At 43.4% G+C, this 19,708-nt stretch overlaps 1 protein-coding gene across 12 annotated transcripts in view; it reads right to left on the reverse strand.

The window, feature by feature from the left end:
• Nucleotides 1-714: 714 nt before the first annotated feature.
• The window catches only part of TMCC1 (transmembrane and coiled-coil domain family 1), a 202,349-nt gene continuing 183,355 nt past the window's right edge, over nucleotides 715-19,708 (reverse strand). For all 12 annotated transcript variants that reach the window (XM_073351268.2, XM_073351263.2, XM_073351258.2 and 9 more), the window contains 3 exons: nucleotides 17,059-17,984; nucleotides 8,340-8,475; nucleotides 715-5,001 (listed from right to left, as the gene is read on the reverse strand). In XM_073351268.2, coding sequence (XP_073207369.1) covers nucleotides 4,687-5,001; nucleotides 8,340-8,475; nucleotides 17,059-17,984 — 1,377 coding nt within the window. In that variant the 3' untranslated portion in view covers nucleotides 715-4,686. The remainder of the gene's footprint in view (nucleotides 5,002-8,339; nucleotides 8,476-17,058; nucleotides 17,985-19,708) is intronic.

Here is a 19,708-nt window from a genome sequence, read left to right on the forward strand (position 1 = left end):
AGAGACTCGGAGGAACAGTTGAGTGATCAGAGTGCTAGCTTGGAACTTATGAGACCAGGTTCAATTCCTTGCTCTGCCAGAGTCTGACACACCTTAGGCAAGTAATTCAGCCTCTCCGGGTACGTGTACACTGCAGCTGGGAGTGAGCTCAGACTAGCACCCTAAAACACTAGTCTGAGCTGCAACACTAGGTTCAGGTGTTTCAGCTCAGACTCTCAAGCCTATGGAGTCAGAGGGGCTTTCGAGCCCAAGCTACATCATTTATATGACTATTTATAGCATGATCCCCTCTAGCGCAAGTCTGTCTATCCAGGCTAGGGGGCTCACTCTGAGCTGCAGTGTGGACATACCCTCTCTTCTTCAGTTCCCCAGCTGTAAAATGGGGATAATAATGGTACTTCCCTACTTCACCACAGTGTTGTGAGGATAAATACACTAAAGATAGTGGGGCATCCTACCACCGTAATGGGGTTCACATAAATACCTTAGATGGCTCGACAGAGGGAAATGGCCAAGACTTCATACACACTGCTTCTTGTTCTTCCTGTGTGACAGTCCAGTATGTCTCTGATTACAGGGTGGTGTCCAGTTAGGGGACTTCTGGAGCACTTGACTTGAATTCTATGTGGTTATGAAATGTCTCAGTGCATTACAATAGGCCCTCTCACCATTTCCCTGTCTTCAGTCACCCAGACTACCTTTGAAAACAACCAAAGCACACACCGTTAATAGCTGAGGTCTTTATTTAAAGTTTTTTATATACAGTAAAAGTGTCACAGATGAATCTGTGACGATCAGACAAGACATATGTAAATCTCTCTCAACAATTAGCAGCTTAAGATCTATAAACTACAGTGTTACGTTCACAAGTGTCATTTCTGTACTTTTCATCCCGTGCAAGTGAGATTTTCTGTTTTTATTTTTTTTTACACTTAAACACACTTACAGCTAAGTCAATTGCCTACTACGATACCACCTGGCATACACAACACAGACACACGTAGGGCTTTTAACTCTTTAGCCACATTCAGAATTCACTTAAAACTGGCAAAGCCATCCAATCTCAACACAGATCCCTTCATAGCTTGGCTTCTTCTGTTATAATGCTGCTTTTTGTTTAATATTTTAAAAATGCATATTTTTCAAAGCTGAAAGACAGTCTCTCTCCTGGCCCAGTGCAACAATGTACAGAACTCACCATTTAATCAGATCAGATCTTAAGTATTCACTAGATTGGAATAAACCAATAAAGTAATTGCTGTGAACATGCTCAGCATAATTAAATTAATGAAGCTCAAGGGAAGGAGAATTTTGTAAACCTGTCTAAAAATAGGAACTTTTTTTTAAAAAACAGGAGACAGGAAATGGGGGAGCAGGTGAACTTCATTTGAACCATGGAATATCATTTAACAGTCACTTCTTTTTGAACTAATGCAGTACATTATATTCTTTCCTTCCTTATATGCACCTGTGATATGTGCTAAACATATCTAAGCAATTCCAGAATTGTTTCAACTCCAAACATGAAATGTTCTGCAACTCAAAGAGATGGTCACACAAGTTTACATACAGAGGAAAGGATAATAAAAAGCTCACAATCACACACACCCATGGCAGATACTGTCTTCTACAAGTCATCCAGGAATGCTTCACCTTAAAGAGAATGAACACAACCCACATACAAGGAAAAGGAGCTTTAAAGCTAGAGTCACATTTCCAACAATATAATAATTGTTAAACTATTAGAAGTCATCACAGAATTTCAGATTGAAGGGGGAGGAAATAAACCAAGTGTTCTGCTAATGAAAGGCAAAAACCCTCATGCTAGTCCTGTTAGAATATTAAAAAATAAAAATGGATGCAGCATCATATATGGCATTAACTGCAGACAACTTTTTGGAATGGAAAACTGTTGGAGAGAGAGACACAGACAGACAACATTGTCCAGGACCAAGTAAATGGCCTTCACAAAACAGTTTATGGCCTTCACAAAACAGTTTTGTGGTGAATGTTTCTATTAAGTCCATTACTTCTGGCAAATTGCTTCTTTGCTAAAGAAGATTAAACACATCATCATCGAGAGACTGTAACTGAAGGTAGGGTATCTAGCAGAAAACAGGCAAATACTTCCTTCAGACATTAACAGGATGTGGGTGTATGAGTGTAAAAATCAGTTGGCTTTTAATTCATTCCCAAGTTTGTTTATGTACTAAACCAACTGTATACTTTTATAGTGTGACCTAAACTATAAAGAGGTGCAAAGACTGGACTTCAGAAATATTGAGGCAACAAAGCTCTCAGATCGTGTGTCAAGAGTTTATTACTCTGATCTCCCTACCTTTGTTTCTGTGGAAACCTAACAGGAACAGAGTATTTTTATATGGGTGGATGAAAATTATAGATCTAATTTAGTCAGACAAGGGCATTAAACCCCATCGAGTTTTGCTGTGGCTGGCAACTGTCATCTGTTAAGGGAATTGTTTATACATACACGCTCTCTATCTGCAACTTTTGTGGAAACAGAAATGATTATTTTTGGCTTGAGTCAGTTGCAACTGGCAACTTGTTTTTAACAAGGACAGTAGTGGATTAGTGCACAGTGACAAAGTGAGGTGTGCTGGAATTGTCACAGGGTACCTGAGTTTAAAGACAGAAGTGTGGCTATGAAGGTGACATGCTGAATCTCTGAAGGAGGAACAAGGATGGTTGAACAGCAGAGAACTTTCTTCTCCTGGCTGGCAGTGATCAGAATATTAAGACCTTCGTCCCAGCAGAGAGGGAGATGCTAACTTAGATCTGGAGAATTTCCTGGGGTTTGGGGTAGGCACAATAGCATGAATTCCTATACTTGCTATTACATATCATTTTAAGTCACTTGGCCATAATATGGTTCCTACATAGAACTTAGGCCAAGGGAGAAGGAGAACAAAGTCTGATTAAATACTGCAAATCAAGTGAAAGAGAATCCATGAGTCTTATTTGTGCTACAAAGACTTTCACTGGAACTAAAAACTTTACTTTGTTCCAGTGGAAACAGATACTGAGCCAAATTTTTTTTAAAAAAATCCTTCAATATGAAAACTTGCCAGTAACAACAGATCACTGGGAAAAGATGTTGCTGTGACTTGAGTCATATTTGTAACTGACATGTTCTCTAGTGCTTTGACAACGGAACTGTATTAAGTCCTTGCCATCACGGCTGCAGGAAAGGGGCTCTATGTGGCATGCTACCTGGATACACAGCATACAAACATAAAGACAATGATCTTACCACAGTCTGATGGGATGACAACTTTGGTTTCAGTTATCAGAGGTGCATTTAAAAATAAATTATCAGGGATATTTATGAGGGGATCAGTCGTTTGAATGAACTATCCCTTTAATAGTTTTTCTCTCTTTAAGAATCTGTCTTTCCCCAAAAAGGGATGAGGAGAAATTCCTTGTTCTAAGGAAAACATTCTGAGGCCAGGTGGACAGATTTGGGAATGAGAAATCTAACACCCCATGCCTCCCTCACACCCACAAAAAGGACAGGAAAAAAAATGGCATGACAAAAATGTGTGGAGAAGGAGGAAGTTATTCATGATGCTGCATCTGCAAGCCCAGGAGGATAGTTAAACGGCATGGGAACAGCTATGCCTTCCTCAGACCAGTGTCAATAGAAACTACTTTCCACCCTCCTCAAAACTGTTTCAGGACAAAACTGCTCACACTTAATTATTCACGCAATTCTTCATTTAAAAAACATCACTTCTTTATTAAAGAGGAAAATAATGACCCTCCCAACCCCTTCCAAAAACCCATAATAATAATAATAATAATAATAATAAAAAATCCTATTATAGAAACAATAAGGAAGCACTGAGAGTTTGAGTATTACACTCTTCAAGTATGCTGTTCGGATTTTTTTAAATCTGTGAATATACATATATAAAAAAACCTTAAAAGTGCGACCAAGGGCTTTTGCTTAAAGATAAATATTTAAAGGGCTACTTCAAAATACTGTAGTACGACTGTGCAGTTACTGTGTACAGCATGACGCTTCCACTTGGTATGCTTAGCAAGACTTAACAGGCCTTCTAGAAAATTATTGTATGTCAGGTCAGCACAAATGGCTGACACAGAAGCTGAGTTGGGGGGAGATCCATGCGTTGTTTTTTCTCTCATTAAGGAAAAAAACAAGCCACCCTGAATCCAAACATTCGGACATGGAATGTGAGCAGGCTTCACAGTAAACATTAGCGTTACAGATTCGCTGTGGTACCATTGTACAAGGCTGTGCACACTAGCTTAATCTTTGCTATTTTTAAGCTAACCACGTTCTCCTCTTCCTAACAGGTTTAGTACTGTAGTTCAAGCCATAATTTAAATTGCCCATTGGTATGCTCCAAATTTTTATTTTATTCTTTTGTATACTTAAAGAATCTTAAGATTTGCATCCAAAGAGAACCATGCTACATAAAAATTATTCAGGATTCTTGCCAAAAAGAGTTCTTGAATAAAATCTAAAAAATACTATTGCAATGCATCTCGCAGAGAAAAATGTTATTCTAAATGTAAACAAATTCACTCGGACACTTTAAAATTTCAGCGGAAGAGTTGCTGACTAATCTTTGCTGCGCTCACTTGCCCGTGAGCGCCAGGGTGGGTGGGTCAGTGGGGTGAAGCAGCTGATTCCTTGTGCCATCATCTGGGGGGCGACAAGAATCGTTCCAAGTAGCCAGCGATGGCGTCCCAGTGCTTCCACATAAAGGCGATGAAAACCACCACAAATAAAGTGCTGAACGTCCTGTTGCGAGTTTTCATGAGGGGGACAACGCAGTTGGCCACGGTAGAGACAAAGACTAGGAGAACAGCCATGACGGCCAGAAGGATGTTGATGAATTTACCCAGGAGGTTTCTGGCAGTGGCATTTTCCAGCCCCTCCAGCTGCACCACTTGCTGCTGCTGCTGCTGAAGTTCCATCTTGGAGATCCTGGTCTGACAGGCTTCTAGCGCCTCCTGTTGGGAAGAATGGGACGGTTATGTTTTCAGTGTTTGCATGATGAATCACAGGGGTACTTAAAGACTTTAATTGGTGCCTACTGGAATGTAGTTACATTCTTTGGGTCCTGCTTACCCGCTGCAGGATATGAGTCACTCAAACTGATTTCATATCCTGCAGCAGGAGAAGAGGAACCTCATGCCATTTCTCATGATTTATATGACTCCCTCATTAAGTAGGAGCTGGAGGTTGCAGCAAAATACCTGAGTCTGATCTCATTTACGAGTGTTCCTCCATTGACTGCAGTGGAGTTAATGCTTGATTTACTGTGGTTTTCATGTGTGTGACAGGTTGGGGGTCACATCTGTTTCCCCAAATTGATTTTGTGGAAAAAACCCACCATGTTTTATTTCAGCCTCCCTTTTGAGTGTTAACTTGTGTTTCACTGTATATTGTACCAGTTTTGTTAGACTGCATCATCCCTCTTGTGTCGGAGGAGCCTGGCATGTAGCTGTCTAACCCTGAATGAGAGGACCGTCAACCATTGAATAATCTTCCCATATTACGATGATGGAGGTTCTCCTCTGTTGACCATTAATGAAGCTGTGTAAGCAATCCCACAGAGGGTGGGAGACTGGAAAAAACTCACCAGAAGGACCACGAGGTGTTAGAAACTGGTTTTAAAAAGAGACCCACTCTGCCAGAACAAGTAAGGTTGGCCAGGAGGGATCTCGACCCCTGCAGGACACTGACCAAAATCGAAATGATATTCAGGAATGGCAAGGACACTGGATGGAGGGTCTTGGGTTCTGGTGTTTGTTACTCTTCCACAGATCTGTAAATTGCGTGTACCTCCTAATAGTTTAGCGTGTGGGTGTTTAAGAAGCTACTTTGCAAAGCCCGTCTGGTTTTTCCTGTAACCGTCACCTAGTTCCCAGAGTGCCTGTGTGGGCTGAGTCTAATACCCCAGCCTGGTGACTGCTCACCAGGGAAAATTCAGCCAGGGCTGTAACAGAGGCAAAAGTATTTTCCACCTCTTCAGTGCTATCAGACATTTTAGAGTCAAAACCAGATTCTGCTTAGAGGGATGAGAGATGGGAGCTTTTCAACCTTTTATTCCTCTGTTCTAATGCCGTTTGGGTCAGTAGTTACCATCTGACAGCATCCTATGTAAAATGAGCTTGTGGCACTCGTGTTATCCTTGTTGGCAACCTCAGAGACGTGTAGGACTGAATGGGCTGTGGAAACTGAATTATCCTGCCTTGTTCCTAGAGGTAATGCCTTCACGTAAGGGACTCTTGCATTACGTCTGCCTTTACTGTGCTGGTTTTGGAGTGAGAGGACTTCAACGTCCAGGGCTGTTAATCTAGCTCTGTAGCGGGGTGGTCACCCGCTCCTTCTCTGAAGGGCCTGAAATCAGCCCTAGGAGACGGCTGCTGCTAGGGAAAGCAGCAAGCCTCAGCTGATTGGGGAAACAGCCACCGCTGCGGCCACGCCCAATGCCCTTTATAAGAGGGCAGTGGGCCAGGAGGACACAGTCTTTCTTTCTAGATATTGAGAGGGAGGGGCCTGACTGCTGGGAGCTGAGCAGGGTACCTGAAGTAGAGGAGGGCTGGGGAAAGGCCAGAGGAGCTGGGGAGCTCTGGTCTGAGAAACCCCCAGGCTGCAGGCCTTGATGAAGGCCTAGGAAAAGGGTACTGGGGTTGCAGAGGGCAGCCCAAGGGTAGGCAGGAGCAGCAGGTCCAGACCCTCCTTGCCGATGATGAGTGGCAATTATACTGCAGTCCGCCCCAGGGATGGTGACTGGCAGTAGCCAAAGACTGAGGCGAGGTGGAGATAGAGGGTGGGGGTTTCACGGGGGTGGGAGGGAGGGAGGGAAAGAGACCCAGATCTGTGGGGGTACTGCTAGGGGGCAGCACCCTGACATGAAAGGGGCACCGGGGTCCAGGAGGGACTCGGGGCCCAGCGGCAAGTGGGACACCGGCCTCCAGAGGGTGCTCCGGAGGCTGGAAATGCTAATTCCCTGGACAACCAGCAGGTGGTGCTGCAGGGGTGAGTCTCGCCCCACTACAAGCTCCTTTTACAAACACTTTCTAAAATATCTTCTTGGATTCTTCCTCCTTTTCCCCAGTTGGCCATCATTCTCACAATCCTGAGGAACCCCTCATTTGAGCTGAGCAGCACTCAGAGATGATCCTTAATTGGCTTGGGGCTCACTTTTGAGAAATCTTATTTTCACTACGATAAATCTGAACTCAGGTATCCTACATGGTGCTGCAGACTACAGAGCAACCATTAGGCCAGAGTCCAGGGAGAAACAAGTTCTACCTACCACTTTATTATTTTTAAAATGAGGTTTCAATACCCTATTACAAGAAGTTGTACGTTTATTTCCCATTTCGCCAAATGAACTCTCTCTCCCAACCGTGTCATGTCACCATCCTACCTAAGTCTTATGTGCTGAAGAATGCAGCACCGTCTAGTGGACTGAGCGCCAGGATTTCCTGAATTATAGTTTCTGTTCTGTCATTTCAGGCAAGTTACTTAACACAGTTTCCTCATCTGAAAAATAGAACTAATATTCACCCCACTCACAGCAGCGTTGAGGATTAAGTCATGTTTGCAAAGTGCCTTATCAACATGGAAAATTTACATCAGAAATGATGAATCATGAAACGGAGGTTAAGAAAAAGGCTACTGATGAATCCCACCTCATTTTATGCTTCCTGTCCTACTTTTTTCTCCTGCCTGGGTAAATCTGAGAGAGGTGTACAGCCGGATCTGTCTAGCACATCTAAAAGTGAAATCCTGATATTTGATAGGGTAAAGGCCATGGTACCACTGTCCCCAGACGTTTATTTATTTTAGCTTTATTCTAGAAAGGTCATTGTTACTTGTTACATTTCTCTGCTATTGCGTAAAACTCTGATAATGCTGTGGAGGTCAAACTTATCGAGGGCTTCCCAGAGGTTACATAATTTGAAAGCAATAGGCAAAACTGATTCAACCAATCCTGCAGTTGGGTCAACAAATGTAGCCCAAAGAAAATTACTGTGGCAGGTTCCTCTGAACATGGATACACGAACAGTCATGCATATATAGTTGGCAAATACACAATGGCTTCCCCTGCATCAGGGCTGTTAGAGAGAGAATTGTGAGAGCTAAAGGTAGATTAAGGTGCTCTTGAAAGCTCAAGGTACACAACTCTCCCATTCGCCTTTGTTATACTGCTATTAAAACACACACATAAGGAACCAAGAACATTTTGCAAAACTAGGGAAATAGCCATTGCTACTGTGTGCTTGAGTATTCTGAAGTGAAAGCAGGAACTTGCTAAGCCCAGCCTCTCACCAACCTGGATGTCTCGAGCTCGCTCATAGGACTGATAAGCTATTTTCTCTTCCATGCTGGCCAACTCCTGCTTTAGATTAAGGATCTCATTCTGGTGGAGCTCTGTCAGGTCATTTAGCTGCTCTTCTAGTCGTTCACATCTAGAAGTGAGAAACATAGGGGAGTTATTTTAGTGAGAACACAAAGGTAAAATTACACCAACAAGAATCAAGAGATGAGTAGTGGAGATTTTCCTTGAAAACCGGCATGGCTGATATTAAATTATTTATGTTTTCCTTGCCTCTTCACTCTGTGGATCTCAGAGTGATTTCGGACAACAAACTATGCCTCCTCACTGTGAGATAGGTAGATCTTGCCCATGAAGTAGGCAAACAGCCCCATTTTAAAGAGAAAGAAACAGGCACAGAGAGATTAAATGACTTTCCCAAGGTTACAAAGGAAGTTAAGGACAGATGTGGAAACAGAATTCAGAATTCCTTATTCTCAGTCTTGTGTTTTAATCACCAATCATCCTCCATACAACATTAACACACAGTTCCCCCCACCCCAATACTCAGTGAAGCAATGTGGAGGGTAACAACTCAGTAATTAATAAGACTGAGTAATAATGTCGAAGTCAGAGAATGTGACGGGCTTGTTTGGCATTACATCACTACATGTAAGGTCACATGGATGGATTTTTTTTCCCATTAGCTTCTGAGAGTGATTCCTTCGACTGGCAAAATTACCATGTTCTATTATTTATGAGAAGAGCATGTAAATCACTAGCCTGTAGGCTCATTCTTTAGATTTCCAGTGGCAAGTGGACTGCAAGTGATTCCCATTTGGGGGACAAAGGTTTGAAATGTGAGTTATTCCAAAGGTGAAAAAAGTCTCTCCTGTTAGCAAAACATGCAGTAATTGTTCAGCACTAACCCCACAAAGCAATTGTAACCTTTCAAATGTGAAGTATTTTGCATTTATATATAGCCCTTTCACTTGAAGATTTCAAAGTGCTTTACAAGCAATTAGGTTTCAATACCCCTGTGAATTGGGTTAAAATATTCACATACTTTCTGAACAGTAAACTGAAAAACAGAGAACAAGGACGCAAAAATCCTAAGTTATAGGCACTGTCCAGGCTGGCCTTTTTCCCCCTCTAAAGTTTCCCGCCATTACTGCCACTGGTTCAACTGCTTGAGTGGTAGCTATTGTGGGAACACTCACAATGCAACATAAATCTTCTACTCTCCTTTTAAAGTTAATATTTGATGGTTCACTAACAAATAGTGGCTGACTGACTAACAGGCTTCTGACTCCGTGGACCTGAGCTACCTTTAGCATTACATTGTTGCAATGAAAAGAACAAAACTCTGAAGATGTTTGATGCTTGTTATCTCAAATAGTGGGGCTTTACTTAAAGACCTGACTTTTAAAAATAGTTTGTAGTTGAAACACAGACAGCTTCGGCACGTGAGAGTCTCAAACAATGACAATCATACATGGTCAAACAGTTGGGATGCAAGAGCACATCACTGACTGATGCTGCTCATTCTGAAAAAAGTTCCCAGGGCATCTTCATTGTCAAGATACACCATTGGGAAAAACAACAAGAGCACCTTGTCAGGACTGGGGAATCAAAGAACATGAGAAGCAATGTAGAGATGGACTGGTGAAAAGTTTGGCCAGTTATTTATAATATAGCTGCTTGCTCCCACCCCACTTCCCTTTCCCAAAAATACTTAATTAAAAAATAGTCTGCCACCAGCCAAGCACTCAGGATCAAAATTAACACCCTCCCCCCGACTAACACAAATCAACACAAACCCCTAAGTGCAGCATAAATTAGGAGGAAAAGTATTCTGCATGTTGATACTTTAAATTTCAAGCTTTTCCAAAAGGTTTGTTAAACAAAAAGGGATTTGAACTTTTACGAAAAATACAGTGATTATGTCTTTATAAGAGACAGACACACCATACAACAGTTGTTGCCAAGAATCTTAAATCCTGTTTTATTACAAACAACTGGATTTGGATAACTTCAGAATATATATCAATCTAAAGGAAACAAAGAAACCCTGCAAATCTGTAAACCTCAGGATTTGGGCTAACACAATTAGCAAAGAAGCTGGCATTGTGCTTCCTGGACCCTGAAATGAAGAGCTACTGGTTTATTCCGAAACAAAACGAACTTCATGTGACTCCTGCTTGCTAACTTAACAATGCTTTCCCCACTTACAGCAAGGAGCCATCCACAGCTTTTGCAGATTGATTTGTTCCCATACTCCAACTCAACAATTGTCCAATACACAGATTTTAGATATACTTATTGGGACTAACCTTACTCTATTTATTTGATTTTCATTTCTTATTTTGTTTGTAACAGCTATGAGTTTAAGAGTTGGGGGGTTTTAGTCTATCACATTGGAAAAGATGAAGAGTTGGTCTTATGACAAAAATGCAGGACTGGGAGCCAAAATTTATTTGAGAAAAAGATAAAGAAGTTTAGATTTGGTGGAATTACAAAGTAAATGTCTTATTTTGTCCCTTGTAAAGTCATCTGTAAAGAGGGGCTAATATATATATATATATATATATATACACACACACACACACACACACATATACACCCACCCACACCATGTATGTGAGGGTGGTAACATCCATGTGATAATTTTCATTTATCAGACATCTGGCTGCCTCTTCTGTACTAATCCTCAATGGGCTATTTAACATTCCTAGCCCCTGAGCAGATTCTAAGAGCTGCCATTTCTTTTTACTCGCCAACCATAAAACTGAAAATCTGGCCCAGTAGTTCTAGAAGTCAAAGGTTACCCCAGCAAGCAGTCTTTTAAACAAACAAATGTAATTAGTATGAGGTCCAACCAGTTCTAACTATAAAAGAATCAATTAAAGCATTATATTGTAGCATTTTGGCTGATGGGTTTCTCATAGCAGGATCCTGCGAGAGCTAACTGTACTTTCCAGTGATGCTGGCTTAAACACTCACTGGTGTGAGGGAGCTGGACACATCCCAACTATATGAGCTCATGATTTTGCTGTTTGCAAACAGGTTCCCCTAATGGGACAGGAACCATGAAAAAAAACCTCAGCAGGCACTTTATTTTGGGTTCTCTACAGAACGGAAAGTCCCTGCTTCTCTCAGTAAACAACTGCCACCTTTCAAAGGATGAGATAAGCAACAGGCTATTTTGGAGTTTGTTCCAGCTGAAAAAGACTGCCGAGGACAAGACCAGGATCTTCCTTGTTCGATGACTCAGTTCTAAGAGTGGGTGGTTAAACTGTCTGGGGCCATATCAGCTGGCCAATGGGCAGGTAGCACAGCCGTTCACATAGCCTTGGCAATACATACACTGGGACAGCTGGAGCAACCTGCAGTGCAGGGGAAATAAAAAGACAGACACAGGAAGAACTGGAGAGACTGCACTAATACCACCCCACCCCAGGGCTAGTTAGCATAAGAGCTATACTGATAGTCAAGAGCTGAAAAGGGCAGGGAATCAGGCAGGTCACAGAAAACCTGTAGGGTAAGTACTGGCTGGTAAATAGAAACTAAGGCAACACAAAACAAAGGCCATCCACCTGCAAAAAAAGGGTGGGGGTAAGGAGGACATTTAAGAAGACTGAGCTGGACACAGAAGTTTGATGGAAAAAGATTATGGCGCTTGTATCTTCCAATTGCCAGGACAGATGAAAACACTCAGCAAGTGGTTCTCTTAAAAAACAGTAAGTTAGAAAATCTGCACTTTATGCTAGTTTCTGAAAGGTTCCCCAGAAATAGCACACACCTGTTAGCTATTTATAGCTTTTAAGGCCAGGTATGATCAATACAAATCCCCAGCCTGACAAATTAAACCACAATCTGTGTCTCCATCTTCCCTGGAGGATTTCTCTTGAGGAAAAAGAGTGGACTACAGTCCAAACAGGACTAGAGTCAGGCATTCCAGAGTTCTAATCTGAGCTAGGACAGTGGCTTCCTCTATGGCCTTGGGGAAAGCATTTAGTTCCCTCTTCAGTTTTTTCCTCTCACAGAAGTGTTAGCTTCTGTCTTCCGGATGCTTTAAAAGATCTATTAAGTGGTAGGTTTTAATAATAAATTCAGTAGTCACAGTTACTACAATGAACTAATTTAGTTTGCTGTGATTTAGTCTTTCAGATCTTTCCAGATCAGACACTTCTCTGTGCAATTAACTTTTCATCTCTAAGTCTCCCCACTACCCTATTGTCCCCTGCATTCAGCTGAATGAGTATTTAGCTGGTTTCCTAAGATGTATGGGGCTTTGTATGATATCTTGTTCTTACCGAACATTAGTGGGCAAGAGTTCCCCCTACCCCAAATTACAAGTAAACTTTGCTAAATGCCTCCAGGGCAGGACTAACTAGCTCAGCTGACAATATATTAAAGCTCGACCGCCTCCTATTGTATTAGTTCAGGCTGCCATTTTGCTTGTGCTGTAGTTTGTATGCAGCATTGTTACCTACTAAATATGGATGGCTAGTGCTACATGTTGTCCAACAAAATATTAAATTGAAACAAACAAGCAGAACCTCTCTTTATTATGGATTGGCAGATCAGATTCCACATCACTTTGCTAAGGGACTGTAGGATAATAAATAGGGCCCTACCAAATTCATAGACATGCAAAATGCACCACAGACCATGAAATCTTGTCTGGTGTGTGCTTTTACCCTATACTATACAGATTTCACAGGGGAGACCAGTGTTTCTCAAATTGAGGGTCCTGACCTAAAAGAGAGTTATTTTAGGAGGGGTCACAGTATTACCATCCACATTTCTGCACTGTCTTCAGAGCTGGGCAGCTGGAGAGCAGCGGCTATTGGCTGGGCGCTCAGCTCTGAAGGCAGTGCCTTGCCAGCAGGAGCGCAGACGTAAGGGTGGCAATACCATACCATGCCACGCCACCCTGACTTCTGCGCTGCTACCTTCAGAGCTAGGCGGTTGGAGAGTGGCAGCTGCTGACTGAGGGCCAAGCTCTCCCGGTACAGCGCAAAAATAAGGGTAGCAATACCATACCATGCCAGCCTTACTTCTGTGCAGCTGTTAGCGGTGGCGCTGACTTCAGAGCTGGGCTCCCTGCCGGCAGCTGCCACTCTCCAGCTGCTCAGGTGTGAAGTCAGTGCTGCCATCAGCAGCCACACAGAAGTAAAGGAAGCAGTTTCGCAAAAAACACCCCCTCCCCCATCTCCTTTATGGATCAAGACCCCTAAAGTTACAACACCATGAAATTTCTGATTTCAATAGCTGAAATCATGACATGAAATCATGAAATCTGGGCTGTGGAGCCTGGAGAGGCTGGCAGAGGACCTGCCTACAAAGCCATAGCAAGATGCTGCTGGGGAGGAGTCCCAGAACCTGAGGGGTAAGATCCAAAGTGTTCTGATGGGGAGACTGCTTGGCTTTGGTAGGTGGAGCCTGTAACTGATGGATAAGAGTGGGCTCCTTTCAGCACCCTCTTCTTTGTATCCGTGGCACTAGCTGAGAGAGGTGCTGCTGCAATAGCTGCCACTCCTCCGGGTTGCTCCACTGAGGCCTTTGGAGTGCAGCCATGGTACCCACTACTTCCCCTCTGTGGCTTTCTCCACCTTTTCCTTCTAGGCTGATACTCTGTAGAGCAGGCATCCCCAACGCGGTGCCCATGGGCGCAATGGCGCCTGCTGGGGCAGTTGTGTGTGCCTGCTGGACACTGCGCCGCCAAACTGCTGGAGAACTGCCCACTGAAATGCCGCCGAGAAGCACTGCCATTTCTTGGCGGCATTTCGGCGGCGACGCTTCTTTCCGCTGCCACTTCTCGGCGGCATTTCGGCGGCGGGGTGTCCGGTGCCCGCCACAGTCTTCTGGGAATAGGAATGTGCTATTTCCACAGAAAGATTGCAGACCACTGCTGTAGAGCTTAAAAAAAACGAGGAGTACTTGTGGCACCTTAGAGGCTTACAAATTTATTTGGGCATAACCTTTTGTGGGCTAAAACCCACTTCATCGGATGCATGCAGTTTTTCTTCTCCTGCTGATAATAGCCCACCTTAATTGATTAGTCTCGTTACAGTTGGTGTGGCAACACCCATTGTTCCATGTTCTTTGTGTATATATATCTTCCTACTGTATTTTCCACTGCATGCATCCGATGAAGTGGGTTTTAGCCCACAAAAGCTTATGCCCAAATAAATGTTAGTCTCTAAGGTGCCACAAGTGCGCCTTGGTTTTTTTGCTGATACAGACTAACATGGCTACCACTCTGAAACCTGTAGAGCTTAAGGCACTGGAGGGTAGGAGACACTGCTGTTGGAATGGCTCCACCACCCTTCTGCCCCCTGCAAAGTGAGGGACACAGAATATGTAAACTACAGGGATACCCGCTGCTTCCACACTCACACTGTCTCTGCAGTGGGAATGCAACTGTTGTGTGGAATGGTTGACAATACATTCTATTTAACCTTCCTTTGCCACTGTGGAGCAGGGGAGCACAGAACCCTGGTCTTTGGATAGATTGACAATAAGCATGCCTTCTGAGACAGCTGCTGGACATATGGGAGGAAGGGCTGGGGTTAGGCTTCAACGCTCCCATTTTCCTAGTCAGATGCAGGTTCTTGTCTCAATGGTTGGAGGAGGCAGGGTTTCTTCTACCTTACCTGGGAGCAGGCACAGTTTTTTCAGGGGAGAGCAGGGGTTCAATAACTACAACTGAGGTAGGAAGCGCTAGTCCTGAAGTACATTTGCCCCCAAACCCTCTTTAGTTAACTACTTACCTTGGAGGGGCTCTGTAAGGGGAGACTCTTCCCTGCTATTCACTTCTTGATCAGGAAAGAGGAGCAGAGCAGTGAGATGGCAGAATTTATAGGAGTTATTTATGACAGTCAAGTCCGAGAAGACCATGAGGAACTTCAGAGGTGAATGGGCAACATGATGGCAGATGAAGTTCAATGTTGATAAATGGCAAAGTAAGGTACACTAGAAGGAAAATTCTGAACTACTCATACTACTACTAAACTAACTGCATCAACTCAAGAAAAGGACCTAAGCATCAGTGTACACAGCTCAGTGGAGATCTCTGTTCAATGGGCAGCTGCAATCAAAAGGCAAACAAGACACCAGGATGCATAAGAGTGGGATGGAGAACATAGAAAATGTTATGTAAATCAACGGTGAGGTCTTGCCTATAATTTCATGCGTGGATCTGGTCACCCTATTTCAGAAAGTATATTGCAGAGTTAGACCGATTCAGAGTATGGCACAGAACAATTAGAGGCATGGAAAGCCCCTCTGATGAGAGATTGTTTATCTGAGAAGGGAGATGACAAGGGAACAAGTATATAAAATAACAAATAGTATAAATATTGTAAATGGAGAGTTTCTGTTCTCCCTGTCTCATAACATAAGAACAAAGGAGACAGATTCAAAACTCAAAATCCTCAGTTTGTACGGAAGGATACAGTGGAGTTGGAACAATTTTTAAAGTGGGGGTGCTGAAAGCCATTGAATCAAACTATAAACCCTGTATATGACGGAAACCACTTCAAGCCAGGAGGTGCTGCAGCACCCCCAGCATTCCTAGGTCCAGCGCCTCTGGAAGGATACTGCAATGCTTGGCTAGGTTTGGGCCTGGCAGCATATGCAGGAGAAGGCCCTGGCTCCCTTGTTCAGTTCAGCCATGATATCAGAGAGGAAGCTTGGACCATGTAGGACTGAGGTCCCATAGGCCACTGATTCCTCTCACAAGCTATAGTAGCAGCTTTATATACAGATGTATGGTGAAGGGGTCCTACACCTCTGGGGTTGGTTTCTGACTTTTAGCAGTCTGCCTGATGGATATAAGTCTTCCAACTAAGTGAAGCTCCAGAGATGGCCAGACCCACATATAGAGGTGACACTGCAGGGAGTGAGTCTGCTCTCTGGTCATTTAGATGCTAAGTAGAGCCCCAGGAGAAGCTGACTGGGGGAAACTAACTGATCAGGCTGGTGGGCTGGGTGGGGTAAGAACTCAGCTGGCCCCCTCAGAGCAGGGCTGATAAAAGATATACAAGAAGGAAGCTCAGAAGGAGAGAGGGAGGAACAGAGCTAGCTGAGTCTAGTCATACAGAGTCCTCAGAATGGGGAGACCTCTGTTCCCCTCAGGTCCTGCTGAGAGGGCTAAAGATCAACCAATATTGTAAATAGGCGGTAGCATGGGGGATTGTGGTGATCTTGGTGAAGGGGATTTGCAATAAAGTTTCACTGAGAGCACACCCAGTGGAATCAATGCGGTTTCTGGAGGGAAGAGGACGAGGGCAGAGTCAGGGCCCTGTTACAAGAGGATATATCATAAAAGACTTCTTATTCTGTCTCCATGTGTTGGCTGGGAAGAATTATAATCGGAACATTTGGATGGGTACAGATCACAGAGAACGTTTCCCTTGGTGAAGCTAACAAGTATTGCAGGGTGGCTTCCTGGAGATAGATATTTCCGCCCAAAATATTTTAAAAAGATAAATGCAGACCTGCACCACACAAAAGCATTCCCACTGTCTCAATTTTTAACCCTGATTTCTATACTGGGACCATAATGATGGAATTTCCACTACACAAGTATACTCAGTTAGCACTGTCCTGGGAAAGACACAATACATTGCCTGCCCTAAGCTGTTTATAGTCCGCTGAGTGCTTTAGATTTTTACTGCTCTGTAACTCCTCAGTATTTAATATGGGGGCTAATTAATAAAATGCCTACCTGTACCGCTCCTCTTGCAGAGCCTGCATTATTAACGAATAATCCCTCTGATAGTGAGCCTTAAGGTTCTCAAAGGATTCTTCCAGTCTTGCCTGTGTCTCTCGGATCTCTTGAATCTCATGTAGTATTGCATCAAACCCTGAGCTCTGCATATCCAGAGTGTTTGTTTTGGAGCTAGAAGCTCCCACTGGACCCCCTGTGGTGCTATTAGCTCCCACTGACCCAGATGTGGCACTTGAACAGTCCTCCTCACTGCCATATTTTGGGCTTGACTGAAAGTTATGAATAACACCAAGAGTCTTCCCATCTTCTTGGCCTTCTTCCAAAGAGTCCTTTAGATTAGCAATATTGTCCGCACTCCCAAATTTGTTCCTTATCAGGGAGGCAATCTCCCGGGGTTTGGAGACCACAGCCCCTGCTGCCGAATGCGTGGCTTGGGAGAAGCTGGAAAGCCCACCTTTAACACTGTCTACAACTCCTTCACTAAAGCCAGTGACCTTTGCTCCCACATCCTTCAAGCCCTGGTGCATATCCCTGAAGACATCCTTTGGCTGCCGAGGGATTCCATTTTGTTCAACCTCACGAAGCTTCCGATGGTAGTGCTCTAGCTTCTTCTGCAGCTGCAAAATGGTTTGGGCCGATTTCTGGTTCTTCTTCTCAAACACTTGCTTGATGCGGGCGCTCTGCTGCTTGTCAGCATTGTTGGCTAGTTTCAGGTATTCTGCCACATTGTCATCCCGGGCTGTTTGCTCAATTTTGATCTGCTCTGTCAACTTCAGTATCTTCTGCTGCAGGTGAGTGATGGCTACTTTTGTCCGCTGTGGATCCGGGGTCCCATCAACAGAATCTGCGTTGATGCTGCCATCAGTGCTTGAGGCCACGGCACTAGGGGTTTGTGCTAGGCTGCTTACTTCCGACCGCTCAATCTAGACAAAGGGGGAAAGAATGTGAAGGTTAAAAAACACTGGCTATCCTAATTCAAAAACCATCCACTTTGCTGGGCAGTAACCATCAATGATCATAAACTACATTCCAAGATCTTCAAAACAAAAACTTTGCTTAGAGTAATTGAAACTGCACAGAAAAATTACTCTAATGTTGATTTTTAAAATCAGTCATTTCCACCTTGTCACCCACATCTCATTTTTCCATTTCTCTTTAAATTCCCATCTTACGATGGGGGGAGAAGAGCATTTGTGAGCTCTATGTAGTTCATGGGCATCTAAAGGGATGATGCTCAAAACGAAAGGCCAAAAGCCACTTATTTCAAATACATTATACTGAACTGAGGCAATTCCTGACAACAACTTTTATTGCTGCAATAAATGCAAGTGACAACATTGCAATTCATAGAATCATAGAATATCAGGGTTGGAAGGGACCTCAGGAGGTCATCTAGTCCAACCCCCTGCTCAAAGCAGGACCGATCCCCGACTAAATCATCCCAGCAAAGGCTTTGTCAAGCCTGACCTTAAAAACTTCTAGGGAAGGAGATTCCATCACCTCCCTAGGTAACTCATTCCAGTGTTTCACCACCCTCATAGTGAAAAAGTTTTTCCTAATATCCAACCTAAATCTCCCCCACTGCAACTTGAGACCGTTACTCCTTGTTCTGTCATCTGCTACCACTGAAAACAGTCTAGAGCCATCCTCTTTGGAATCCCCTTTCAGGTAGTTGAAAGCAGCTATCAAATCCCCCTTCATTCTTCTCTTCCGTAGACTAAACATCCCCAGTTCCCTCAGCCTCTCCTCATAAGTCATGTGTTCCAGTCCCCTAATAATTTTTGTTGCCCTCCGCTGGATTCTTTCCAATTTTTCCACATCCTTCTTGTAGTGTGGGGCCCAAAACTGGACACAGTACTCCAGATGAGGCCTCACCAATGTCGAATAGAGGGGAACGATCACGTCCCTCGATCTGCTGGCAACGCCCCTACTTATACAGCCCAAAATGCCATTGGCCTTCTTGGCAACAAGGGCACACTGTTGACTCATATCCAGCTTCTCATCCACTGTAACCCTTAGGTCCTTCAAAGAGCAAGAAATAAGAACTAAGGTAGGCTATTGAAAATATGCACATATATACTTCATGTTCTCATCCCTGCAAAATGTGCTATTATTGTAACAATAAAGGGGTCAAATCGAGTCCTAAAGTGAGCCCACAGCCTCTTTTCCTGCAGGGGGGACAGACCATGGCCTGAAATGCCAGCATTTCAAAAATATAGTTTACTTGGAATCTTTAAAACTCTTAATGCCTGCAGTAAATAAATTATTTTAAACAGTTACGGGACAGAAAAAGTGCCAAGCCTTGTTTCCATTCAGAACAGGTACAGACCAGTGCCCTTGAGTTGAAGCATCACACTTTTCTTTCTGAATTCAGACTGTATTTTTTATTCTGCCAAGACTAAGGCTGGTTTGGATCAATGTTGAGCACACAATAAAATGAAGCGAGTTGAAAAATGAGCAGGGGCAGACGGAGATCTGCAGAAAGCACTATTGGTAACTATCCAACATACCAATAGCAATAAAAGTGAATGGGTAATTTCTAAAGTATTTTTTCTCAGTACCAACAGCACTTATATATACACATTAACGGCAATTTGCTTAGTAACCAGAAACAGAGATTCCAACTTATTTCCCTTTGAAAAAATGT

The sequence above is a fragment of the Lepidochelys kempii genome, chromosome 7 (assembly GCF_965140285.1).
Source record: "Lepidochelys kempii isolate rLepKem1 chromosome 7, rLepKem1.hap1, whole genome shotgun sequence".
In the NCBI taxonomy this organism is placed as follows: Eukaryota; Metazoa; Chordata; order Testudines; family Cheloniidae; genus Lepidochelys; species Lepidochelys kempii.